The sequence below is a fragment of the Syngnathus scovelli genome, chromosome 12 (genome assembly GCF_024217435.2).
Source record: "Syngnathus scovelli strain Florida chromosome 12, RoL_Ssco_1.2, whole genome shotgun sequence".
Taxonomy (NCBI): Eukaryota; Metazoa; Chordata; class Actinopteri; order Syngnathiformes; family Syngnathidae; genus Syngnathus; species Syngnathus scovelli.
Window position 1 is genome coordinate 3,330,604 of NC_090858.1, and position 27,288 is coordinate 3,357,891.

General features: G+C 45.5%; 2 protein-coding genes across 3 annotated transcripts; one reads left to right on the forward strand and one right to left on the reverse strand.

The window, feature by feature from the left end:
* Positions 1-20,853, forward strand: lzts2a (leucine zipper, putative tumor suppressor 2a). 2 transcript variants are annotated; one of them, XM_049735805.1, is made up of 8 exons: positions 1-264; positions 16,061-16,669; positions 16,900-17,532; positions 17,597-17,719; positions 17,797-17,943; positions 18,043-18,522; positions 18,602-18,706; positions 18,786-20,853. In XM_049735805.1, exons 2-8 carry the CDS (start codon positions 16,094-16,096, stop codon positions 18,966-18,968), a joined length of 2,247 nt encoding a protein of 748 aa, XP_049591762.1. In that variant the 5' UTR covers positions 1-264; positions 16,061-16,093; the 3' UTR covers positions 18,969-20,853. The 2 variants fall into 2 exon arrangements, with proteins under 2 accessions (XP_049591762.1, XP_049591761.1); XM_049735804.1 differs by lacking the exon at positions 1-264 and adding an exon at positions 9,829-10,065.
* LOC125978880 (PDZ domain-containing protein 7-like) lies at positions 20,290-27,099 on the reverse strand. Its single transcript, XM_068652626.1, has 15 exons — positions 26,925-27,099; positions 26,705-26,842; positions 26,463-26,637; positions 26,149-26,325; positions 25,934-26,081; positions 25,486-25,546; positions 24,539-24,934; positions 23,807-23,941; positions 23,590-23,723; positions 23,439-23,530; positions 23,233-23,378; positions 23,111-23,179; positions 22,551-22,979; positions 22,348-22,448; positions 20,290-21,252 (listed from the first exon to the last, which is right to left on the reverse strand). Exons 1-15 carry the CDS (start codon positions 27,097-27,099, stop codon positions 21,100-21,102), a joined length of 2,529 nt encoding a protein of 842 aa, XP_068508727.1. The 3' UTR covers positions 20,290-21,099.
* Positions 27,100-27,288: the final 189 nt, after the last annotated feature.

The following is a 27,288-nucleotide window of genomic DNA, read 5'->3' on the forward strand; positions in this document are numbered from 1 at the left end:
GCTCCCCGGGTGAGCACGCCGAGCACTCTCAGCACTCGAGCAGCTTCAGCCTGAGCCTTTTTGGACGACAACGAGCTGGAGAACCGCCCGCGGTGGGAGACACTTCGGTGCAGGAGATTAACCCAACAGAACTCGCTTTAAAGAACGGCGAGAAAAGTGGAATGTTATCGTACGGTTGCCACGGAAGTTTCTCTCGGATATACGACCAAGTGTCGTGGTCATTGTTGAAATTGTTGTCCGGAGCTTGAAGACATCTTGTTTGAGGTGAGTCCAACATTCGCTGTTTGTCAACGAAATAATGACTTGAGGCTTATTTAACGCTAATATATTGTAGTGTTGCCTCTAATTGTTTGTGGTTTGGAAAAATTAACTTAATAAAACTAGTATGGGGTTTAATAAGAATTCATGACAACGAGGTGCGCTTGTTTAGGGGTTTACAAAATCAGGGTTGGGGACCTAAAATGGCCCCTTGATCAGGTTGTTTTGTTATATATATATATATATATATATATATATATATATATATATATATATATATATATATATATATATATATATATGTTGTTGTGGCCCCAGGTGAAAATATTTTGTCTTATAGTCACGTCCCTTGTATTTATGTAATTATTTGAGTGTGATAAACAATTATTTATTTTGTCCTGGTGATTTTGTGTGTATGTGTATATTCCACGTCATCTGAGTAGTTTGTCGTCAATCTGACTGGAAATCTGTGACTAGTCCAGTGTTTTATTTCTGTGTTGTGTTTTTAATTAAGCGCTCAGTGTGTGTAACCAGACACTATTAGCTCCACATGCTATGTGCAGCTGTTAGCGTACACACACAAAGTTCCAATGTGATTGAGACTTCTGATCCCTCCAGCTGTTTTCTGTTCTTATGAAAGCCAAGAGCACTAATGAAGAGGTGGAAGGTCAACATAGATGCCGGCGAACACCGTTTGTTTTCATGATCCCAGGCTGGGCTTACTTTAATATATAGATTACTTTGGAGTTGGGATGGAAGCCTACCAAGGGTCATAAATAAATAAAGAATCCCCGACAGAGTATCTCTTCTCATCTGCGTTGAACTCGCAACGCTTGATGTGATTGGTGGACATCAGATTTGTTGTTGAGGAAAAAAAAAAGACATATGCAAACTGCATATGTATTTTTTTTTTCACCTTTACAGTACAGCACGTGCTTCAACTTCTCATCTTGATAGCGTTACATCACCTCTCCATGGGAATTCTCAAGTATCATTCCGCCTCACTACCAGGAGACCCCATATCATTCTTGGTCTATCACCAAAGCACAGGCTGGTGGGGGGTCAGGGGGGGTAGGGAGACGGTATGGTGGGACACAGGGGGATTTGCTGGCGCTGGTACGAGGTGATAACTGAGCTCCAGGTTGCAGCAGATTAAGAAGAAGGCTGGCGGGAGGCGGGCGTGCCACTGAGTGTGCATTCTAATCATCTCCAAGATGTCGAGCGAGAGCACCACCACGGTCACGGTCAAGTCGGTGATAGCGACGTGACGGCAGAATCGTAAAACTGTCATTGTTGCTTGTGGTGTCGTATACTCCCAACCGGAGCGTTTCCGTAGCTAACGTCTCGGTAAGGCCGATATTAGCGCTTTTAGAATCGGCAAAATTCAGGCGATTTTTCATAAAAAAAAAGAACAGATCTGAAATATTGAAAAAAAAAAAACATTTATCCCTATTTCGGTTTTAGACAGCTGAATTCACAATTGATGCAAAACCGTCGCCGCTTCCACTCTGATGGCGTGGCGCCGTCTGTTCAAGACCCCCGGCGGCAGCTTTTGCATAACGCGCTCATTAGCTAAACGACAAGCTTGTCGTCTGCGCTTTCGGGAGCCATGTTGCGTAACCAGAGTAGAACATGGCGACCATCGCTGGCAAGCCAAACCCATTTGATGCTCGGCCGCCAGGGGGCAGTATAACACAAAAGTACAGTCCATTTCAGCTCTTTGCAGAGGATAAAGAATATACTTGTAGGCTTGCAAGTGCTGGATGGATTTTGCACACTTTTCTAGCCTTTTATAATGTGCCGTTAACATTATTCCTATCTTTTGATTTGTAAATATTCCCCCCTTCCCCCAGCTATTTGCAGAAATGTTGTTTTCATGATGTAATGCCGATTATGAATGCCAGGAAACTCCACCCCACACCGCTCTTACTTTGGTCTCCTCTTTGCGGCAAATACCAAAAACTCTTCACGCGTGTATATGTTGTGATGTCACAATGAGCTTTACTATCTCTACTCAATGTGTGTGCAAGTTTTTTTTTTTTTTTTGCTAGCTACGTTAAAGCTCCCAGTTGTGCTTCTTAAGTCCCCTCAGCTGTCATGTGTCGAACATCACGTCATCGTGGACAGCTGTGAGAATATTTTGGAGAAAGGTTCTCTGTGTCGCACGCCCTAGCTAACACAACAACTGTAAGCTGCCATTTTGGGGTGAGCTTTCCAAATACAAAGCCTTAATTCTCATTTCGTTAAATAAGATCTTTAATAGAAAAGCCTCGTTTTGATTCAGTGAAGCTCGAAAGTCCAAAGCACACTAATAAGCATATTGGACATTTAATACATTGTAAAGATTGAATAATTATAGGTTTACAGCTTTTTTTATTATCGTGTCACATAAATTATTGTTTCATCGGCGATGGAGTCGATGGCGCTCCACGAGCTTTATTGTTGATGTCTTTTACAGGCAGAACAAATAGCGCTTATAAAAATGGCGTCCATTGAATTTTAAACACAGCAAGATCAAAAGGAAAATAGCGCCGGGCGTTTTTGTTTTCCATCAATTCCCCGCGTCCACCTTTTGTGCTATTCGACAGCTTCTTAATCAGCACGAGCCCTCTGAAGCCGTTTCGGCGGGGTTGAGTTTATTCCCTCATTAAATATTTAAAACCGTACGAGGATATTAAATTTGCGTTGTCCCGGGGACAACTCCATTAGCCACTTCACATTTAACGTGCTTGTTGGAAAACGTTGCCAAGCGCCGCTGCAGAAGTCTGCCAACTGCTCGCTAGCATCCATTAGCGGGGCCGGTCGGAGCGTATTTGCTCAACTCGGCTTCTTTGCTGAAACGGCATCTCAGCCCTGCATCCGTCTTAGCCCGTACTTGGTCCTAGCTAAAGCGGTCTCGCGTGTCGCCGAGTGTCAGGAGGCTGATGTACGAGCCCCCGAATGACCCATGCTGAAACAGCAGACCACACACACACACACACACACGGTTGATGGATGAGGGGAATCGGGCCGGGTACGGAGGCCCGGCACCGGAAGATCCAGATGTTTTTATTTGAGATGCGCTGATTTATTATCCACTATTGTTTCCTCCTTCTTTGGCTCGGCAGCGTAACATTGAGTGATAGCTCCATCCGTTTGTTGATTTCCAAGAGGGCTAGATCCTCCTTCACATGTACTTGGCTGGCTGGAAAATATACAAACGGTCATAAACGCAGCTGCCAGTAAGCCGTTTATAAAAAACAGACTGTTCAGGTTTAAGGTTAGTGCGAATCATAAATAATTCCCAGACATTTTATGGAATCCAAGACTCGCTTTTGTGTTTCTAGCTTCAGCTACTTGTTGGCTAACGAGAAGGTGTAAACGGGTATCCGGTGCTTGTCTCGCATGGCGAGAAATCCAAAGATATTAAATTGAAGCCAAAAAAAAAACAACTTAACTTCTGCAGCTGTCCTTTCTTTCCATTGTAAAAAAGAAAAAATGGATTTGCTGATTCAGCAGAATGATCTTTTTCAGGATGTTACACCTCCTAAGAGGTAAGCAAGCCAAGATGTGTTGACACCCGATTGTTTGCTCACAAATCCCCTCGGCCAAATTGGAGGATGCGTCTGCCAAATGACCCTGTGGCAAGATCCCTCCAGGACCCCCCACCCCCACCCCCCCACCCCGACCCCTTCCTGTGTCAGCTGACTGGCGGGTTTGTCTTGTCAAATCTCCAGAGGCGCCTGTGAAGTTTGCCTGATTTCCTGCACCGTCGAAAATGTTGGGGCCAACCGTTCGTTCTTAACAGCCGACGTGTGTTTTCATGAGCGTCTTGGGATTCCGTCCCAGCTTTGGTATCCGTAACATAACTCCCACTACCCTAACCCTCCCCCTCGTGAATTCCCAAGACATCCCAGAAGGCCCTGGATGGCGTCCCGGAACATTTGGCTGTTGTCTAACATGTTTTATGAAGTGATAAGACATCATTTCACCAAGCTGTAAAGTTTACTGAGCCGTGCTACGGTTGGGGTAGGACCTTGAGGGCGGAGCTTAATAAGTTTGACAAAAGGGTTTTGTACCCCAACAAAATAGAACCAAACAGAGAGACCATACAGATTTTGATCACTCATTTGATTTGGTGTCATCAAACCTGCTGACTCATTTGCTGACCATCTCCGGTTTCAAAAAATTGGAGGAGGACGTCTTGTGTGTGATCAGCAGAAAACTGAAATCAAGTTCTCAGCAGGAGATGCGCCGAGTGTGTCTTTGTGGGCTGAATTCTCAATGAACTCCACCAAAAAATTCTTTTCCCAAGCTTCCCTCTGGCATTTGATATTGAAAAGATGTATTGTCTTCTCAGGCCTTTGATATTCATATCATATCAAGCTGGGGACAAGGGGAACCTCGCTGGGTTCTTTGGCGTTCCCCCTCTGTCCAAAAGTGGGTCAAAGTTTATTGGAGCGTCACGTCTGAGTAGGGGGCTTAGGGGGCGTCCTTCGTACCAGGGACCACCCTCCGCTTTGCTGTCTTGTATCAAAGGACTGCCAGTCATGAGTTAGTCGTTTGCGAGTCAACCTCGTGGATGATTCCGGACCGCATGCCCTCAGTAATAAGGCTTCTCTGTTATTCTGGTTACACCATAGGTGTCAAACCCGAGGCCCGGGGGCCCAGATACGGCCCGCCACATCATTTTATGTGGCCCGCCAAGACAAATTGTGCGTCGACTTTGTGTCAACACTAAAGTTGCAAATTGTCTTCACTTTTAAAAAAACTACAGATATCGCTAGCTTTGACCTCTGACCCCTTTGAGCCGACTTCCTTTAATACGTTTTCAATGTATTCATTTCTTGGTTTTGCTGAGAAACTGTCGTAGGACAACCTGATGAAGGTAAAGAAGAAAAAGAGGAAGAGGGTATCGGATGAAATGAGAGCAGTGTCGTTCTGTCTCATTTTCCGGGCTGGGAAGGGATTAGCATCACTTACATAACACTCGCCCCTCTTTAACTAGTTACCCCCCCCTCCCCAGCCTTCTCGCAAAACCACACGGTTGCCGACGAAAAATAAAGTCTCACGGCACACCTTTCAAACAAAAAGCGGCTTTTCAGGTTCATTGTATACATTCTGCCCTCTAGTGGAAGAGCGTGTTATTGTTGTGTTTACGGTTTTGAATTGTTACGTCGTTGCTGATGTTTTTAATCAATATTAGGGGTGTTTTGGAATCAAATATGCTATCGATTAATCTATCGAATAATCGGGGAATTGTATAGAAGTGAGTTGAGGAGCACAATTTAGACAGAAATGCTGCCCTCTTGGGGCACCTATAGCCAATTACACCACCGTATTTTACGGCGATTGCAGATTTTGGTGTTGTTTTCGGAGATGTTGAAGGGATGGAAAAACGATTTTGGAAGGATGAGCACATGCGTGTGTGTGTTTGTGAAGCGAGCAGAGCATAAACTTCAAAAAGAAAATCTCCACGCAAGTTAGGCATATAAAGAAAAAGGGAAAAAAAAAGGGGATGGGGGAGTGTTGGGGCTGGATGATAGTCTATTTATAGTTTATCCCTGCTGCTGGGTTAGACCGCCTGGCCTAGTGCAGCATAGCTCAGCATCCATGTCAGTCCTCGTGTCAGTCTACATTAGCTTTGCACACACACACACACACACACACGATTACTCTGAGGGCGTAAAAACGGCTGTCATGCAAACGTAGGAGCATTGACCTTTGCCACTTAGTTGTGAGTTAAAAGAACCCACATAGTTTTAGTTTTTTCCTCAGTATGTGGAAATTGGGTTTTTATTTATTCAGTATACTTATAACACTTTAAATGCGACAAGGACTTTCCCGCTACTGTTGACGTTGGTGACTCATGGCGGCTTTCACAGACAAGGACCTCCTTTGTGCGTGCACTTAAACTCATGGACAGAATGTCATTCATTGGTGTAAATGCGTTCACAATCCACGTGTGAAACGGTCTGCTTTTCATCGCAGCTCGCTCCACATCAATTCCGCCAAAATTGAAATGGGATGGTCGTTCCATCTGTTTTGGTGACACCATCGGCACGTGAATGTGTGTGTGTGATTGGCATTCACGGGGAAACGTGACTTGGCTACGGCAAAATAGGCCTCGCTGAAGTCTTTTCAAGTCGTTTCTTTTGAAAGCTCCTCGAAACCGGCGGAGACAGACGCTGACAGATGCTGCAGTCGAGTGCCTCGTGGCAACTTCAGCCGTCCGTTTCATTTGCTTTTTTGAACGCAGGCGTCTGTTTGTAGGAAAGAGTTTGGGAGAATAAAAAAAAAAAAAGATCCAGACAGACAGAAAGAACAGAAGACGTGCGAATGAAAGAGCAGCTACGGCGACAGATGCACAAAAAGTATAAATGGAAATATTCCAGACGCCTTTTTTGTTTGTCCTATCTCTTTTATTTCTACCGAGCGGTCACCTTTACCGTCTGGCGGATTTGCACACTGAAAACGTCTTATTTTCCAAAATGGAAGCAGTCTACTGTAGTTCCATAAACAGTGCTAGGGGGCGCTATTTATTTTATTTACTCCAAGTGGTGCCTTGACATCCAAATTTAGTTATTGTGGCCAAAGCGAGGAATGATTGTCGTCAGAATTCCGCCCTCTAGCGGCTCAAGGTGGAAGTGCATCAAACATGACTTTGGTTTCTTGTTCATTGCCGTGCACTAACAAGACAGGAGTGAAATATAACCCGCAGATGGATCTGTCAGGGCAGCCACTCGCCAACGCCGGTTCCCACACATCTTTTTCTTTACCGCCAAGATGAATGGCTCTCATTAATCACGGCCGTTTGTCTTGTGTCGTAAGTTTGGAGGTCAGTTGATTAAAGCTTGTTCTCGGCTCGGTTGCCAACCCCGAGCTTCTCCCCTCTGCTTTGCTTCTTGTGATGACTCGGGCATCTTCTGCCACGTAATCCCCGTCGAATAAAAGTCGGGAATTGAAGCAGCAAATCATGTTTTATGTACGCGTGCTTACACAATGTAAGCGGGCTGGAAAAGTGGGCCAAGCATCACACGGGGCAAATTATGACAACAAAGGAGCTTGCCTTTTTTTTTTTTTTTTTCAACATTACAACAAGCAGCCGTGGAATACATTAGAACATTCCTGCTCGTTTGAGCAACAAAAAAATAAAAATAGGACACAATACACTTTTTAGCACATTGTAAACGACCCCCCCCTTGGCAAAATTATTAGCGTAAAATGTAAAGAAATGTAATTTTTTTTTGTAATTCTCACGGGGTAATTTATGCCCCTTTGCGAGACCTTGAAGCCCAACTCGCAACCTCCTCAAAGGAGGTAATGATCGCTCCGCCATTTTCCTCTTGACTTTTTTGATTGACAGCTCCCACTTTCTCCTTCAACCTTCTCCTGCCAAGATGGAGCGGCATAACTCTCCAAAATGGCAGAATGCTTTAAAGACCCGGGCTGACCTTCTACAAGATGCGTGACCGCGAACGTCTCCACGACGAGGAGCGTAACCTTGCTAACCGTCAAAGTTGGCACCAGATCCTCGTTTTAAGTGCGGTGACCGCTGTGAGGACATATGTTGCCGCAGCCTTGTAATCTATCTAACAGTAGGATTAATAGTCTCACTCTAATCTACCATCAGACCCTCAAGCGGGCAGGGTGACGCAAGGTTACACGGCTTTTGATAATCAGAAGATCGGAATCTGGTCTATTGGTGAGCAAGGCTCAAAAACAAAATGGATGACAGGTATGGCAATTATCAATCCATATATTCATTTTTACCGAATCCATCCGATTGCTGACCAATCAATCAACCTGCTACCTGACTAATACTGGAAAAAAAATTAATAAGTGAAAAAAGTTGGTGCAGAATAAATGTAAACGAGTTAAATCATCTTGCAATACGCATTGTCGCCAGATAGGGGCAGTATTACCCACTCGCAATCCTCACCTGCTTTCTGCTTCCATAATAATTAGCATACATCTGAATAAATTTATTTGTTAATCTGTGGAGGTTATGATTCATTTCAGTTCTGAAATTTCACCCCAAAGCCATTTTCATCACTAATTTGATTTGTTCATGGAAATTGGGGCCCGAGTCTTTGAAAGAGGGTCGGGTTTGGGTGTGCATGTCACTCAGAATACAGGTTGAGCCTGACCTTATCAACTCACGGGGGGGGGGGTTCTGAGATTTAGATAAGCGTGTGCGGACAACAACACAACGGCAGCTGTCTTTCCATCCTCCTTCCAGCGTTTCTCCATCACAGGCTTCCTTGTTTGCTCGTGTCCGGGCCCAGCTGTGCCCGTCCTTCAGTAGACCGGAAGGATTTGTGTTGACATGGTCCCTCTCGTAGTACAAATGGCTCACTGTCTTTTATTTTCGGTCGGGACCCTCTTTTGTTTGTGTTTTTTTAAATTAAGAACAACAGCACTGTAGGCTATAAAAAGAGAATGTAAAAGAAATGGTTTAATGATAGTGATAGAAAAATCGGTCGGGATTGGGGAGTAGTTACTGACTGTCCATTTCACTCCTGACATTTTTATTTCTTTACACACGCTGAAATTCAAACGCACACGCACACAGGCGGGCTCAAAAGCTTTTTTGTGTTACTCTTGGTGACGAGGTGGCCCGTGTTAATGGCACCAAAGTGCCGAGCGGGAGAGCTAAAGTGAACTTTCTTCTCACTTGTTGACCACCAAGGGACTCGTGCGAAGTACATGTAAAGTTTAAGTAAAAAGTTGAAGTGGAAAAAGCACACACACACGTCTGCTCTTGTTCAACATTACTCAGCTCTTACTGGTTGTCCACTTTGGCACTTTCAGCACCGTGTGTGTGTGTGTGTGTGTGATCTGTAAATAGCCTGATGCTGAAACAGTTGGTGCATTAATCACGTGCATTAGCAGGAGTCAGCCTCGTTTCAGCATCCCGACGGCGGTGGATCAGGTTGCACAAAGAAAGCCTCGGCGTGTGCTTCTTCACTCTGCTCATCTACGAAGAAAGACGTTTGAGCATTTATCTTTTATGACGGAAATCCAGTTGAGCCTCCATGAATTACTAGTTGGGGAGTGTTACTAGCGCGGTGATAGTTGACTTGTTAAGTTTAATTGCGCCACAAGTCGAGCCCATTGTGGGAAAAAATTTTTTTAGGAGACGGTGGTTTAAAAAAGATATCAAATAAACGCTCACACGGCTTTCCGTGCATCCCGTTTTTATCGGCGATTATGATTCGCTTGGTAAACCAACGCCCTCGCTCACCTCCGAGATGGAACGTTATGTAATTTATCCCACGTGGGTTCATCGTTCCGCCCTCGCCGCCTACCCCCCGTTGTGAAGCTCCTCACCTTATTAATGTTAATGATTTCAACACAGAGTGGTGGGTGATGATGATTTAATGTAAATCCTTGAATACACTCAGTAAAAAAAAAAAAAAAAAAACAGACATGATCTTATGCGGGAGTTGGTAGAAAGACGTTGGTCCAAAAATGGAAGTTGGAGGTGTGTGTGGGGGGCAGTAAAAGATGGAAACAAGAGGAAGAAGAGGGGGGGCCGTTAGACAAAAGTGAGGGAGGGAGCAGGAGGAGTGAGTTGGGGGGGTGGGGGCGGTGCTAATGCAGGCAAGAGGGGAGGCAGCGCAGAGAGGAGTGCGAGCAGGACAGGAGAGGAAAGAAAAGAAAAGAGGGGCGTCCGTTTTTGAAAAGTGTCAGGATATGAAGAAGTGGCGGAGTGACGCAGAGGCGGCGGCGCCGGGGAGACGTTAACGCGGCAGCACCCGGACTCATTTTGACTTTCCCACCCGAAAAGGAGCACAGAGGCAGAGATGCAAGGCTCTCACCGGGGTGAGTGTTTGCATAATCTAACGGCTCCGTGTGTGTGCGTGCGTGTGTGTGTGTGTCGTAAAAAAAAACTCCAAAGTCGCCATTTGCATGAAGACAAAGTTTGCCGAGGGAAACTTTTGTGTTGACGTGAGCTTGACAAATGGAGGCTCTTGAAGACAAAAAAAAGTTGCTCGGCTGGAACACTCACACATTCCTTAATGGACTCAACGGCACCGGAAACCTAAAATCAGATCTCATCTCTGACATTAAATAATAAATGTTGGAAAGTCAAAGCAGCAGTTGGATGCTTTGAGTCCACATTTAAACGCTTCATCTCGAAACAGATGAATAGTCACATTTTGGGCCGTAATTGTAACTTCATAACAAAATCAAAAGGAGGTGACAGGAAAAGCCTTCTAGAACTTGTGATCTTTATTATGAAGTTACTAAAAGTGTGTGTGCTGACTCCCATTGAATGTGATTTTGAATTCTGAACACAAATGAAGAGGGTGTGCATACTTATGCAACCACATTCTCACTTATTTCCTGTGCTGTTCATTAGAGTCGTTTGAGCTATTGATTTGAAACAGTTAGAGGATGTTATCCAATCGGCAAATTGACGATAGCAACGTGCCGGATCGATACACGTTCCAGCTGAGCGACTTGTTGTTGTTTCTTATCAGCGGAGATGTTTACAGACGGCAGAGCGCTCTGACGTGTTGACATTTTCGTGTGAGCGAAGGCCGTCATTAAGTGTGGCAAGGCGCCGTAAATGGCCAGGTGCGAGCGAGGGGGGGGGCTGACGTCACTTTGAAACGGAAAACGGTGAAGGCCGTGAGCTTTGAATCCAAAGACGGCGGCTTACCTCATCGCCTGTGAGGTAAAAACGTGTGATGCCGGTCGCACGAAACACACACGCAACCTTTCGGCGCTGACTCATAAATGGACCCAACAAATCACAGGCCTTGTGCCTGTTTTTTTTTTTCCTTCTCATCTTCTTCTCATTGTCCTTTTTTTTTTTTTTTCTCCAAGGCTCTTGTTGAGCTCAACCTCCCAAGCCAGGTATTTATGTAAAGCCTAACACAGAAGACCGAGAGCAAGCGGAGACGACAAAAGATTAGAAGTGGGCTTGCGGCTTCTCTTCACTTTGCTGAATGAGACTTTTCCAAGTCACCCCCCCCCCTCCCCCCTCCATCTTTCTCCACTTCGCCAGCGAACGCTTCAGTACGTCGACGCGTACGTCGGATATTTTCTTAGATGAGCGCAAGTGAATTATACATCAAGGCAGTTGAACTGAGGCGGAACACTTATGCAATAACTCGTTTAGCATCGCTAGGCTAAACTAGCAATAGCTCGCTGCGGCAGCTTTGCTAGACAAAAAAGAGAGTAAGAGAGTTAAAAAAAAAAGATAATAAAAGTAAATGAGTAAAAGACCACCCCCGCTCACATCTCAAGCGGGAGATAACAGGCCTTTTCTTTCTGCTCTCTTCCCTGTGTTGTGTCCAAACAATGGCCTCCCAAAGCCTGGAGGGGAAGGGGGGGGAGTTTGGGAGGGAAAACTTCCCTGAAGCCTCTTTCACACAAGGCAGTAAAAGCTGGCCTTTTCAATTTTTTTTTTCTTCAGCAACTTTCCATCTTTCGAGGTAGTGTCAGAGATTTAAAATTCCAGAAAGAGTTGAATGCCTGTCACTCCCCGCTACCGAGGACGTCGTCAAAAATTTAATTATCCGCAATCCGAAAATGCAAATATTAGCTGGGTTGTGTTTCAAAGGAGAAGAAGAAGAATCTTTTTTTTATTAGGCTTCACACTGATCTCCTTCCTCAGCCACATTCTGGCCCAGCCTGAGCTACTGTTACAACTCCCATGCAGTAATTTTCCGTTGAAAATAAAAAAAAAGGAGACTCTTGAACTGTACAAACAGCTTGAGGCGGTGAAAAGTCAAGATGGAAAACGTCTGCTTTGTGCAGACAGAGCAAATCTAAATTTAAGCTTCCGATCAATGTGTCCCTCAAAGTGAAACATCTCAAGTGGCACCATTGATTTTGCGCAATAAAAAAAAGTCCACCGCCTCTTTCAAAATGACACCGGCGCTATTTCCGCTGTCTGACCGCTGTCGGGCCGCCGTCAGCGTCTGGAAAAACTCCTGGAAAACGCAACATCCAGCAAATCAGGAATTTCAAGCAGCTTTTTTTTTAATTTTTTTTAACAGACAATCGTGTCTTTCCACCTGCACCATAAAGCGTCTGCCGATTAATCGAATCGTCCATTTTGACCATCACTTTCAATTATTCCCTTGAGAGAAAAATCAAGCATCTAAAATCGGTTCAAGCTTGAATTTTACTCATGGAGGCCATTGAGCAGATGTTTTGTCCGCCTTAATGATTTTCCCTCGACAGGCTCGTAACCTCATTTTCGTCATCCGAAGGTCTCGGCGGAGACACGGACGGGGGCAAGTTGATTCCGAATGAACCCATAAATAAACGTCCGTGTCCCCTGGATGACCATCTCCAGACTGCGTGGCCCCTCTCCATTTTTGTCGGTAGCTGGCTGCTCTCGCCTTGAACCCCGCCACGGAGAATTTTGGAACGCACTTATTGTAGGCGACCAGATCCGAACCAAATCTGTCCGTCTAACACATCGGGTCTCTGCTTCCTTGACAACGCAAACAGACGGAGAAAAGTCCAGAACGAATAGAAAAAAAATTAGAGTGCATCTGTTGCCAATTACTACCGGTAAACTCTTTTTTTTTTTTTTTTTTTTTGGAGAGCTTATTCCTCCTCCTTCTTTTCATCTCTTAATCAAGTCCCAGCCGCTTGGACGCTTGATCTCGCAGCTTTTTTGTTCAAAGTTGCAATCAAGCATGTTCCCGTTGCCAAAACGGACAAAAGGGATTTGGCACCCAGGCGGCTTTTTTTTTTTTTTTGCAATCCCAAACTGGCCCACTGAGAGGCCAAGTGGGGGAAGGTGACAGTAAGCAGCCGCTCAGACAAGACACTCACCGTGTTGGAATGGCAGAAGAAGAAACTTCAAACCTGTTGACTTACTCTCAGGGAATCATGGCTGCCACCCAGGCTGTAAAAAAAAATATACTGCTACATCTTTGACTCTCCATCAAAGAGGAATTATCACGCCAAGATCTTTCACCATCCAATATTCCTTCCACCTGTCGCTCTTTCGCTCATGCTGTGCGTGCCGCTGCCATAGAAGCAGATTGAAAATCTCACCGCATAGCTCGTGGAGGGGATTAAATAGACGGCGGCTCCGTTCCAGATTTATTTTATTGTTGAAAATTAATCACAAGAGCAAAGAGGTGTCCCGACGAGATGAATAGTCGGGGGTTGGTCTCGTCTCGCTACAATTTGGAACGGTCAAATCTGATCTGGCTTGTGTTTCCACTACTGGTTGTACATCATCGCAGGCGGCGGCCTAGCCGATGAATAAACCGAGGAGAAAACAAAGGACACTTTTGTTATTTGTCATAAGACAAAAGACTTTGATTTTTGTTTTTTCAGTCATCTGCCTGTCAAAACTCACTTATGATGCCAAAAAAATTGCTCAAATATCTTTAAAGTTTGCAGTTTTACGTTGACTGTAAAGACCTTTGCTAGCTAGCGACACGTTGCCGCTAGCTACTGACAAAACGAAAACGTTGTAACATGTCAAGATAACGAGCAGCCGCTATGTTAACCGTCCAAATGAGTTGAAAAACAAAGTCGTCCTTTTGATTTATTATCAGACTAACTTCAAAGTACAAATACCTGATTTACTTTAGTAAACAGATAAGACACTTTTATCGAAGTTAGAGTAGCGGTGCTATTTGTAATGATGTCTCCCTTCTCCATTGACCCCAGCCATTTTGGACATTATAAGGCGTGTGTGTGCTCGCCAAACAGGATTAGCGAGTTCTGCTTTTCCCAAGGCCTCTCTTTAGACAAGCAGGTACTGGATGGAATCCTTCAGAACCCCCCCTTCATCGTGACCTCCTCCCGCTCTGCTTTTGTCTCATGGCCCTCCCTCATCTTTTTCTTCCCCCCCCGTTGAGCCTGGGCTCGGCTCGGAGGTTGCGTGTGATTGCGAGGAACGATGTGTTGCTGCGGAATAATGTGCTTCCGCTCTTGGGAATGGGCCGGCGGTATTAACGGTCTTATAATAATGGGATTATTTGCTCGGCACGGACCCCGCTAGTGTCTTGTTATTGGAGAACCCCCCCCCCCCCCCGATAAGTTCTCGTCATCATCCGAGGCCAGTCGGTCACACGCACAAACGCGTTTTCGGTCGCCGTCTCCGAGACGTTCGGCATCGATTAATAGTTGCGGAAAATGACCCCGAGTTGACCTCGGGATAGCTAGCTGCGATGCGATTGGAGTTTATTTTTAAACGCCTCGCCGGGAGAAGAAAAAAAAAAAGATCTGGCTCTAAAGATGTTTTCTATTTTTAGGGCTGATGACAATGTTTTTGTTCTTTCTGTTTTGTTGTGCTGATGGAACTTGCATTTCATTTTTTTTTTTTTATCTTGACTGGATAACCACACAATTGAAATGATTACTTTCAGAACTACAAAAAAAAGTTTAGGTGGAAATGTGAAAATGTTCTCACAGTCTAAACACAATGACGGGCCTCCAAAGTTCCTGTGGTCCAAGAGATGCTCCAAGTTCTTCAAGACTTCAAGCATTTCGGAACATCAGAAGGGGAAATTAGCTTTTGGGATTTATTCCTTGAGGGGCCGGAACAAAACAAGACCCTCGGAGGTCACCGTGGTAGGAGGAGCCCCTTCATAGCCACTCCTCAGGAGGTCACCGGGTTAGCACTCAGTGGGTCACACTTGACGTTCTCAGAGGATTGTTAATTCTTTTCTTCCCTAAGAAGTCTTCGTCAAGGAACATTGTTGGTCACGAGGTGGTGAAGCAATCGCATCACAAACGTGACTAATTGTCCCGGGTCATTTCCACATGTGAGCTCACAAAGCTTTCCTCACAGGAATCAAAGACACAGTTGGCTGATCAATTAGGAGGCCTCTTGTTTCTTCTAGCGTGACTTCCGCACTGTTGGCCACCTTCCTGGAGTTATTTTGGTCTGTTTGGAAATTACAATAGGTTGTTCAGGAAAGTATTGTTTTGATTTCAATGCCGACATCTGTTGCACAGATTGTCCAAGGTTCTTTAGACATCAAAAGTTCGAGGTGATGAGAAGATAGTTTGGAGTAAATACACAAATTTAGCAAACTGATCGACAACTATTTTAATAATCGTGTGAAGGTTTTTCTTCAATGTGAGTTATGTTATTTATTGATCATTTATAAAAACAAATTGATTCTTATTTGTGTTCAATCCGGAAAATCCGATTAATCGATAGAATAATCGATTCCCAAAAATATTTGATAGTGAGACGTCGTCCATCTTTTGATGAGTAAACATTTTCTTAAAACACTTCATTTTGAAGTTTCGTGCAGGATATCACCTGACAGCTTTTCCCGCCGGACCCGACTGACGGTGATGTTCGTCCCGGCGGACTGCGTGTGCACTTTCTATCTGCTTCGGATTATTCCGCTTGACCAGACGGATTTAGGTTTGGCACGACAGGCTGAGGATGCGCGCTCACCCGGCCGGGCAGCCGACACCGATAATACTATCTCCAAACGGAAGCGCTTAATCCGCCGCCACGCTTACACTTTGAATGGCATCATCACGTTAGCGTCCTTTCATCGCAAGATTCGCATCGGGTTGATCGCCGATGAGCTTTCGGATCGCCGGGTTCAGATGGGGACATTCCGGAAAGGCACGCATCAGCTGACTCCTTTTGTCGCTAAAGCCAAAGTCTTTCTCTCCTCCTGCCTCATTAGCGGAATTGGCAATTAGCAGCTGCGTTTTCAGGCGCTCGCCTTTGCCAGATCGGATCTGTTAGTAATTGTGTGGCTTTTTTTTTTTGGGCCAAGATTTGTTATTAAAAAAATGATTTATTGTCTGCTTTGATTAACATCCAATATGTGTTCTGATGATTCCTCTTCTTTTATTACAGGGTGTGTGGTGTGGCTAACGCCGTCGCGGCGCCATGGCTCTGGTTCAGGCTCTCCCTGCCACTGACCACCCCAATCCCGGTGTCGACGTCCAGCAGCGCCAGCCCCCATCCTCCTCTCCCTCCCCCCCAGCCTCCCGAAGCTCGGCCACCGCTATGGGTTCCGTAAGCAGTCTCATATCGGGACGCGCCTACCAGGAGAGGCACTGCCGTGCGGCTAGCGAATTCGCCGCCAAGCAGCGCCGCTCCACGCCCGCGACCAGCTGCTTCCGCCTCCAGGATAATACCCTCCGCAGCGCCAGCTCCTTGGAGCAGCTGCTGGTCATCTGCAACCAAGAGGAACATCACCAGGTTCTACCGCCACCGCTGCCCACCAAGAAGCAGCCTCGACCCGGCAACTCCGCAACCGCCGTGGCTCCCGTCGGCGGGGATAACAATAACCCGGCATACGTCAGCGGCGAGGTGGTCGTCGGAGACTGGAACGACAACGTGGTCGTGGCAGCCGTAAGTCCCTGCAGCGACTCGGAGGAGCAACGGGAGAACAGGACTCTGAATGGCAATATAGGAGGACCTCCCCCAAAGCTCATCCCAGTTTCCGGACAGCTTGAGAAAGTAAGTGGTTGAAATGATGACGTGAAATCAAATCAGCGTGTCCCCCAAAAAGCTAGGGGTCAAAGGTCAGGGGAGTCAACAGTCATGGGTCAGGGGTCAGTCGTTGGAGATCGGGGGTCAAGGGTCAATGGTCAAAGCCTACATTTACTTTAATTTTTTTTAGAAGTTGAACAAGTTTAGGCAACTGACACAGGAAGCAATCTGATCTTCTCCCGTTTTGTCCTTTTCAGAACATGGAGAAAGTGCTGATCCGTCCGACAGCGTTCAAGCCTGTCGTCCCCAAGAATCGCCACTCGGTGCATTACCTGTCCCCGCGACCCGGCGGCTGCAGTCTGTCAGAGAGCCAGGGCAGCCTCAATCTCCTCCTTCCCCTCGCCGGAGCCAATACGGCCGGCGGCGGCGGCGGCGGTTCCAATTCGGAGGAGAAGCGAGACTCTTTCGGTGGGACTGGCAACGCTCGCGGAAGCCAATCTTGCTCCATGTCAGACTCCGGCAGGAACTCCCTCTCCAGCCTGCCCACTCACAGCAGTGCAGGCTATAGTCTGGCCCCCAGTGAGAGCTCCAGTTCAGGGTCAGCCCACCCGGAGTCCGGCCAGGTTCTGGTTAGAAACACTTCAGGCGGGATGGGGACTCACGGTCACTCGGATAGCGGGCGTTCGTCGTCCAGCAAGAGCAGCGGCTCGGGCTCGCTTAGCGGGCGCGGGCAGCCTCTGTCGGACAGCGGCTCGTGCGGCCACTCGTCGCCGCCTGTAGAAGGCTACGAGGTGGTGGTGAGGGACCTGGAGGAGAAGCTGAGGGAGCGCGACATGGAGCTCCAGCATCTGCGGGAAAATCTGGATGAGAATGAAGCAGCCATTTGCCAGGTGAGACCCACGGCTGACCAAAAGGTGAGAAGATCCATGCAACCTGGATGCTTTTCCGTCAAAGGTGTACGAGGAGAAGCAGCGTCGCTGTGAAAGTGAGATGGAGGAGCTGAGACAGAACTGTGCCACCAAGATGAAGCAGGCCTCTCAGAAGGCCCAGAGGACACAGCAGGTCTTACAGTTGCAGGTTGGCCATTTTGTGTCAGATGATCCGCTTCCGATTTTGCTTCTGTACGAAGCCAATAATGCTGGTTGTGTCGTCAGATCTTTCAGCTACAGCAAGAGAAAAAGAAACTGCAGGAGGACTTCTCGGCTCTGCTGCAGGACAGGGAATCTCTGGAGAGGAGGTGCGCCACCATCCAGCGTGAGCAGACGCAGCTCGGCCCACGGCTGGAGGAGACCAAGTGGGAGGTGGGACTCTTTTTTACTTTAAATTGAAGAGAAGAAAATGAATTCAAGCTAACGGCAACAAAATCTGTTTTCATTGTTTCCTGTCGTGGGCGGCGGCAGGTGTGCCAGAAGTCAGGCGAGATCTCCCTGCTCAAGCAGCAGCTGAAGGAGATCCAGTCGGAGCTCAGCCAGAAGGCCGGCGACATCGTGGCGCTGAGGGCCCAGCTGAGAGAAGCACGATCCGAGCAGCAGGCCGGCCAGGCTCGCTGTCAGGAAGCCCAGGCGGCCATGCGAACGCGCTCCCTGGAGCTGGAGGTGTGCCAGAACGAGCTGCAGAGGCGCAAGAGCGAAGCCGAGCTGCTGCGGGAGAAGTTGGCCCGCCTGGAGGACGAGACGCTGCGTCTCCACGACTCCCTGACGGCCAGCGGCGGGAAGGCCCAGTGCGTCGTCGGTCTGCCCCTCCATCAGGGGCGGGGCTTGTCCAGGCGGGCGGGGCCCAGCCCCTGCATGTATCGCGACGTGGACGACTGGCGAGGGGAGAGCGATGAAGCCAAGGCGCTGAGGCAGAACGCCGAAACTCTTCTGGGACTCCGACAACAGGTGTGTCCATTTCTGGACAATAATAAAACTCACTCAGGAGTTGGATGGACCTTAACTCGTGAAAAAAAAAAACTTTCAGGTGGACAGGCTGAAGGCTGAGCTCATGTACGAGAGGAGGACAAGCGAAGAGCAGCTGTCTCGATTTGAGGATGAACGCAGGGTGTGGCAGGAGGAGAAGGAGAAGGTACAAATTCCTTCAGTCTTCACACAAGTGGCTCAGTGAAAAAAAATTTTTTTTTTTTGTTCTGTATGAATCCCATCAGGTGATCCGCTACCAGAAGCAGCTGCAGCAGAACTACATCCAGATGTACCGGCGCAACCGCGAGCTGGAGCGAGTGATGCGGGAGCTGAGTCTGGAGCTGGAGAACAGGGACATAGACGACTACGAAGTGCACAGCGGCAGCAACGACATCCACTTTGAGGAGATTACCGCCACTGAGATTTAAAGAAGACATGAACCTGACGCCGGACCGAGGAAAAACTAACAAAACAAAAAAAAAACAGGACGGCTGGCTTTACCTCTTGAGCAGCTCCCAAAGGTGCGTTCTTCTTCTACTGCTGCACTCCTCGTGATCTTTCATACAGTGTTTCACCTGCACTTTTTTTTTTTTTTTAAAAGACTTTCATTCCACCACTACAAAGTCAGCACAAAAACTTTTTTTTCTGAAGCGGTGAGAAGTGTTTAAATCAGGAAGGATTGTTGGAAACAGCAAAAAAAAAAGAATAAGTCGGCCACATGCACATTTTTTTACGGTAAACAACAGGGCACAAGCATGCTTGTCATGTGATGAGAACACCTGCTACTTAATGTTGTGTCTTGTAGTCTTTAAGGGGGATATTAGCCTGAGCATGCTAACGTAGGGGCGTCTCATCTGACAGTACCACTCCAATCCTTTGGAGGGCGATAGTGAGACAATTTGCTGGTGTCTGCTTTTCCCTTACTCGAAGAACTGCAACCTTAAGAGCAGCGACGCATACCAACAAAATTGTTCAACCAAAAACTTAAAATTCCGTCTCATGAAAGTCAAAAAGCCAAGTCTTCATCTTGCTCTTAATTCCGCTGTCTCTTTTCCTGTAGACCTCAGCGCTGCCAGGCATGCTGTGGCACAACGTGGTATTACACGCAAGTTGCGCAATTCTGAATTCAAACTTGAGGAAATATTTTAAAATAGGATTTAATTAACAAAAATGTTTGTACGTCTAAGTTAAAATCTAAATGTAAGTTAAAATAGGCACATAGTAAGATTTACTAATTTTTTTTTTTTATTAATAGACGGCAATCCAAACTATTTGTAGACAAACATTCAAAAGTAATTTTTTTTTACAGAGTCCCCGCGGAAGGAAAGTAAAACAAGTGCAGCTGTTTGTTGCGGATTCTTGCGCTCTTTGTTTTGCCTCCTACACTCTTAAAAAGTATTTTTAGCAGCGCTAAGAAACTAAAAACAAAGTTTTATTAGTCTCACTGCTTCTTCCTCTTCAGGCAGCCATTTGTTCCTTCTAGCGGGTTTTATTTAGCAGCCTAAAGTTACAATCACTTGAACTTGAGTCTTTCAAAGCTTTGCGAGCTGAGCCAATCACAAGCCACATGGAGACAAACAATTCTTTCAGTTCAAACTAGAAAATACAACGCAAACTTTGGCAGAAAAAATGAACACTTAAATCGCTCCACAAGCTCAGCTTTAATTCTGATTATTTTTATTAGCCAGCATGAGAGAGCTTACATTTTCTAAACGAAATATATATCGAAAAGATCAATATCAGGAAGGGTTGTATATTTTTATATACATATATGAATAAAGCACCGACTAATATTTTTTTTTTCTTGTAGCACCGTTGTCAGTGCCAATTCTATCTATATGAATGTCTATTCTAGAAATATATGCAGTAGACTGCAAAGGCTAAAAAGAAAAATGTCTGAGAGAAAGCCCCCAAAAATTAACCTACAAATAATTTTAATATTTTGTTCATATTTTTTAAAAATATCGAGTATAGCCCAGAGAAACAATTCTCGACTGTTACTTCTGGTTTTGAGTGTAAATATGTAAAAAAAGTATAACACATATTAGCCACTGTGACTATAGACCAAAGCAACCTAACGTTCGTTTGTTTTTCTTGTGGCTTCTTTTTTGTTACCCTTTTTTACGTTAGCTTAAGTTACGTCACACTTGATTCATAAAGTAGACGTCGTTCATGTAAATGTGTACATTTCTTGTATAAATGTGTGGCTTTTTTCAGTAAAGACAAAGTTGTCAGAACAATCAATTCTAAAAATATTTGCTAGCCTGGTAGCATTTCTCCTAAACAAAGTAAAAAATACATTGAATTATTAAATTGTGTCATGGCCTGCCTGCTTTTTTTTTTTCCTCCCCAAATCCTTCTCATGTGTAAGTAAAAGTCCAAAGTGGCTGATTGTTCCGGAACAGGCAGCATTTGTGCCAGACAAAAATCCTGAGCAGCCATTTTGCAATCACGGTTTTAGACATGAGCGCTAATCTGGCCAAAAATCTCATGGGGCAGTTTGGGATTATCTCCTGTAGCCGGATGCTAACTTCACCAATGACACAGTCACTTTCAATATTAGTGGGCAGGCGTCTCCTTCGGGACCTTGACCACCAGTACCATGGGCTCTTTGCCCTTGTTACTGAACGAGCGGCGGATGGCGTCGACGGCGTGTTGGTGAGTTACGCCTTGCAGACTCTCGTCATCCACGCTCAGCAGTTCGTAGCCGGCCTGTGAACACGCGCAATGTACAGTTCTTGATGATATTCTTAAAAGTCTCATATTTTAATTAAAAAAAAAAAGCCTCAAGAAAGTTAGCTTAATGCTAACATCACACAAGCTAACAAGTAGCAACAACATCCACGCTCAGCAATTCGTAGCCGGCCTGTGAACACGCGCAATGTACAGTTCTTGATGACATTCTTAAAAGTCTCATATTTTAATTAAAAAAAAAAAGCCTCAAGAAAGTTAGCTTAATGCTAACATCACACAAGCTAACAAGTAGCAACAACATCCACGCTCAGCAATTCGTAGCCGGCCTGTGAACACGCGCAATGTACAGTTCTTGATGATATTCTTAAAAGTCTCATATTTTAATAAAAAAAAATGTTTGCCTCAAGAAAGTTAGCTTAATGCTAACATCACACAAGCTAACAAGTAGCAACAACATTGCATTATGAGATGCCTTTTGAACACTTTTTTTTTTTACTGCTTTATATAAAAACTGTTAACATATTTTCCATGTTCCTCCTTGTACGATAAAATAATTTATGTCGGACTACACCTAAATAGCAGATGAGCACACACGCTTTCCCGCAGGATACGAGCCGTGTTAAAAACTTTCGTGTTGACAGCGACTTCCTCTGATGTCATTGTCATTTTTTTTTTTTCCAAGCGAGGATGCACCTGTGTGGTGACCATTGTTATATGTCCTCTAATTCCCTTTTCCTCTGCCTGCATTAGTCAAGAAAACAGATGTAGACAGCCATTTTATTTGATTCTCCCTATTTTTTTATGGCACATGTCCCTCGTGGCGGCATCAAAAGATTTGGCTCCATTTACGCAAAGAGGGGATTAAAAAGTGCATTAAAAAAAAGTAATTTGAATTAAATAGATGATAATCTGACCCCCATCCATTTTATGCTCATTTGATGCATTCAGCAAGATTAATGGGGGAAAAAAATATATCATCCAGTAGGAGGATAGTCTAAGTTGAAGTAGTGCTAGTAGGAAAACCGCATATTACTAGCTTTAATGTCTTGTCATCTTGCTATTTATCCAATATGGTGGTTGTAGTAGTGCAAGTTAGCATGCTAGCAATGCTACCTTGAGAGCGGGATTCATTGAAGCGGCTCCTCCAGGGAAGACGCTCTCAATCTTGATGACGGGCTGAATTCTCGACTCGACGCCTCCAGACACGCTAATACCTGTACACACAAACACTTTTTTCATGTTCTCATCCTGCCCTCTGCTGGTCATGCGTGTCACCATCATATGAATTTATTCCAATTTGTGTGTTTTGTGCTCACCTAGCGACGGTTTGGCTTTGGAGATAGTCAGAGTGGAGATGTCGTAGTCTGCTGGAGTTTGGGAGTGTCCATTAGGTGTGACCGCGGGGGGGCTTGCAAAAACATCCTTCAGGGGCGTCCTGGTCCGTCGTGGCGAGGAAACACGTATGCTGACTTCAGCAAAGTCCTGCGGGCGACCGCTCAAAGTGGAGTCGGGACTCGCCTCCCTCCTCGTCCTCCTCACGGGGGACCTTCCTCGTTCGCTTCCTCGAAGGCCGTTGAAGGACGAGGAGGAGGAAGAGGAAGAGGAGGTGAAAGTGTCGACGGGTACGTCCAGCAGGGGGGTGAACACCTGTGACGGAGACAAAGTCAGTCCCTCCATGCTGTCAATCGCGTGAGCGGCCCGTGGCACGTTCTCTACAGGCTGGAGAAGGAAGCCGCCACGAAAGTCTGAAAACAACACAAATCATTCCAAAATACATTTTTAAAAAAAGGTAAAAAAAAATAAATCGATTGTCGACATTATGGACGTTGAGAATCTGTCTTTGTTTAACCACGAAAACCGTTTTGTGTGTGCGTACCTGGGACTGGCGTTACGAGGTGGCGTCGAGGGGTTCCTCCACGAGGGGAACGTAGAACTGGAGAAGGTACTAAAAGAAATAACCCAGATTTTTTTTTGAATTTCGTTATCTTTATCATATCAATGTGTCAATCGTCTGACCGATTAATCGTTCGGGTCGTCGAGTGTCTTTCTCCCCTGCTGGATTCTTGAGAAGATTGTAGGCCTGGACTTCAAAAGGTATCACCATGCTGTCAAAACGACTTAACTCGCTCGGGGGAATCAGCGTCCTGTATAAAGAATATTATGTTGATGACGAAGCGTCATACATGCTGCTTTCCATGTGCCACCTTATATCACGGAGAAGCAGTATCTTCTCAGGCCGGTCCAAGATGGCCAGCAGGGGGCGCACCAAATCCTCCAGAATCTTCTCGGACAGAAACTGCAGGAGAGTCAATTTGTTATTCGACACACTCGGTAACATGGAAGCAAGAGACTGACCCGCTGACAGTGTCTCATGACGGCGGCCACCTCGTCCGGGCTGAGCAGCTTGTTGGACATCTCCTCCACGTGCCGCAGGGACGCCTGCTCTCCTTTCAGGCCTGCGCGGGAGATCATTCCATTATTCCCTTTTTCTAACAAAATGGTGGAATATGTAGTTACTTAAAATCAAGACTATTTTCAACTTTTCAAATCTGTTGGCATTACTTGATCTGACCTTTGGATGGGCTCCTCTCTTTGCGATCTTTCTTGAAAAAGAGGTTGAGGAAAGTTTTGGAACGCTGCAGTTTGGCTTGCTTGTCGTCTGAGCTGTGTGTCTTTTTTTCCACTTTTTTCTTCTGCTTCTGCTCCTCTAAGAAGAACAATCAAGAAACAATGGTCAGCATAAAAAATATATCGATACAAATATATTTATAAATTATTCCTAAATATATTTTTGTCAATAAACAGTTTTTCATTTAACAGTATAAGATTTAAAAATGATTTTTTTAAAACATTTTTTTAACATTTTAAAATATTTTTTTTTTATAAATAAATTTACGACACATTAAGAAGAAAACTTTTTGTATTTTCGAATGGAGCAGTGAGAACTTTAAAAGTAGCTTGATGCGCATGATGTCACATCTTCTCTTGTGCGCAATAAATCTGCCTCTGTGTGTGTGTGTGTGTGTGTGTGTGTGCGAATGTGTGTGCATGCGAAAGTGTGTGTGCATAGGTAATGCTCAAACACTGATAAATTGCAGTCCTTTTTGCACCAACAGGCCATCCATATGGAGACAACACACCGTAACAAGTTCAATCAGCCAAGTGGCTCTGCATCGAGCAGGAAAGGCCAACGAGTCAACAAGCTCGGTCATTTATGCAAATCAGGTTGAATGTGAATTTTTGTTTCTTTTTAAATGTATATATTTTTGGTTCTATTATTTAGAACTTATAAAATATACATCACCTGACAGGGTGATGTGACTCTGGGAGCGTCTAATAGGCTTGCGAGGCCTACTGAGAGCCATGAGGACCTTGGTTTTTGGACCTTGGTGCCGTCCTCTCTCATCCCGCCCCACCTCTCCCTCCCCACGTATGACGGTGTCCTTCAGGAGCAGCGTGGCGCCGATTGTCCGGCTGGGGGAGGAGGATGACTCCGTCTGTATGGCCGTGTCAGCGGTGGCGACGGCAGTGGGCCGGTTCTCCGTGGTGATGGACACGTCCACCATGTTGGAGCCAAAGATAGGAGGAGGGAAGAGGAGCTGGGAGAGACCACTGAGGGAGCTCACGGGGGACGACGAGACGGACGAGTGCGAGTCGTAGCCTTGGGAAGACCCTGACGCCAACGCCGACCCATTGGAAACTGAAACGTGACACACATCTCAGATAGTGATCAAGTATGTTTAGCTTAATGCTAACAAACATTGCAAAACAGCATTGACAGGCTAATGAATAGCATTAGCGTACCATTTTTATAATGGACATTTGAAGATAGATGCCAACAGGTATATATTCTTTATCCTCTGCCAAAAGTATTATATGCTAATTATCGTTAGCCAATCTATTTTAGCATGAAGCTAGCAAGACTTTCAATCACGTTATCGTCCCCTTGTTTGAACACACGCTCAATACCAAGGCAGCAAGATTTAATTTTCACAATGTCCTAATCGCTTTGTAGGGATCAGGAGCAGTCTGACCTCTTGACCTATTAATCCTTTAATCCTCTCAGACAGGACATGAACTAAGTATGATCTTCATGTATTCCTTTATTTATTTTTGCCCTATCTAATTTAACTCTTGAAATGTTCAACTCCAAGAGACACAAATGTTAGCGGATGGATTGTTTTGTTTTTAAATAACTTTATGATGATGATGTATTATCGGTATATTTGAAAATATTACAATTCAACATACGTTTGTCCAGCCAACCGTACTCCGCCACCATCTCCTTATATGCAGGATATCTTCCAGCTTCCTGTAACAACACCAATAATTTACATTTAATATACATTGATGTAACGTATAATTCTGTACTAGATAGCAGTTTAGAAAAAAAATTGAAAAATTAAAAGATCTAATCAAATATTTACAAAAAAGCAGATCATAGGCCAATTTGAATCTGATCCCTGACCGCTTATCAATAATGAAACGGACGCACTTTGCAACGTGCAACTTGAGATGTGAGGGACACAAAATGAGAACGGCAGCTCTTGAACACATTTGGTGACACACTTTCGGCTATTGTGTGTTAACAAAGACAACCCTCCATCACAGGCTTAAAACATGGATGGACAGGAAAGTGAACCACAGTCAGTGAGCTTTGGTGCAACTGCTAATATTGCATCCACCAAAAACATCTCACCCTAATTGTTAACATGACATGCGTGTGACTCTTCAGGACCTCCACGGCGTTGCTGTGTGTGATGTCATCAAAGCTGACCCCATTGGCCGCCAGGATCTGATCCCCCATTTTGATACCATGCTGCTCCGCCAGCCCACCCGGGTCCAACCTGGACATAAAAATTTAAATTTCAAGAGGACAGCCTAATTAGAAACACCTCATTAGATCATGATTACTTTGAGACGTAAATTCCCAATCCAAACTCTCGTCCTCCTCGGATGTTGAAGCCCAGGTAGTAATCATCTGACGTGGTGAAGAGATGCACTATCCTGCGGAGGGCGCTGTCCGAGCTGGCCTCAGAAGGTGTGCGTCCACCCTCTTCCACCACCATCCTCCTGTGAATCAGGTCCACCCTAATACCCAAAAGTCCAGAAGTGAAACAACACGAGACCATTTGCATTGGGGTCAAGTCACACCTAAAAGTGAAATCAGTAATCCATCTACTGCAATACAACACCAAGACACGGGTTGGTAGAAGCTAATAACTCACCACGTGGTCTTCTCCTTGGAGTAGCGTATGCCGGGAATCTTTCCCACACGTCGCACTACCATCCTCAAACGGCTGTTTCCAGTCAGGACCTTCACGGCACTACTCATGGTGATACTCTCCAGACTTACGCCGTTCACCTCCACAAGTTTGTCCCCCACGGCCAGGCCGGCTTGAGCTGAGGAGCAAATAGGTCTTAGTGAGAGAGGTTGCTCCATAATTCTGTTCGGAGAATTCACGCTGACCTGCTGAGCTGTGATCATCCACCTTACTAACAAAAATCCCCAGTCCATGTTCAGACCCGCCTCTGACGCTGAAACCCAGACGTCCATCTAAAGTCTTGTCCACTGTCACCGTGTGGATGTCTTCACTCTCATCTCCTCCTGAGAAAAAAAAAAATGGTGTTAGTAGAGCACAGATGTCAACTTGAGTAATTTTGTCTCGCAAGTACTTGAATCGTCTTACCCTGTACAGGAGCGTTGATGAGGATGACTCGGCCCATGGGTGAGGAAGACCTCCGTCTGCGTCCTTGTTTTTGTTGCCTCTTCAGCATGTAGCTGTGGGACCCCCCGGCTTGTCCTCCATTGTGGACGTGAGGGTGCCCACCCCCATTTGTCATCTCCCTCTGGGAGTGAGCCATGGTTTAAATGCTACAAGCCTTCTCTCAGTCATCCAGACTTTTCAAAGGATAATAGAAAGTCATTTAAAGGAGAAAGTCCACTTTTTGGGACCGTGCCTTTGGGTCCGTGGTGCTGCTCTCTTTCTGCTTGTGCAGTCCAATCAGAAATGCATGGTGGTTCCCTCTTGGGAGCCATGTTTAATTAACAAG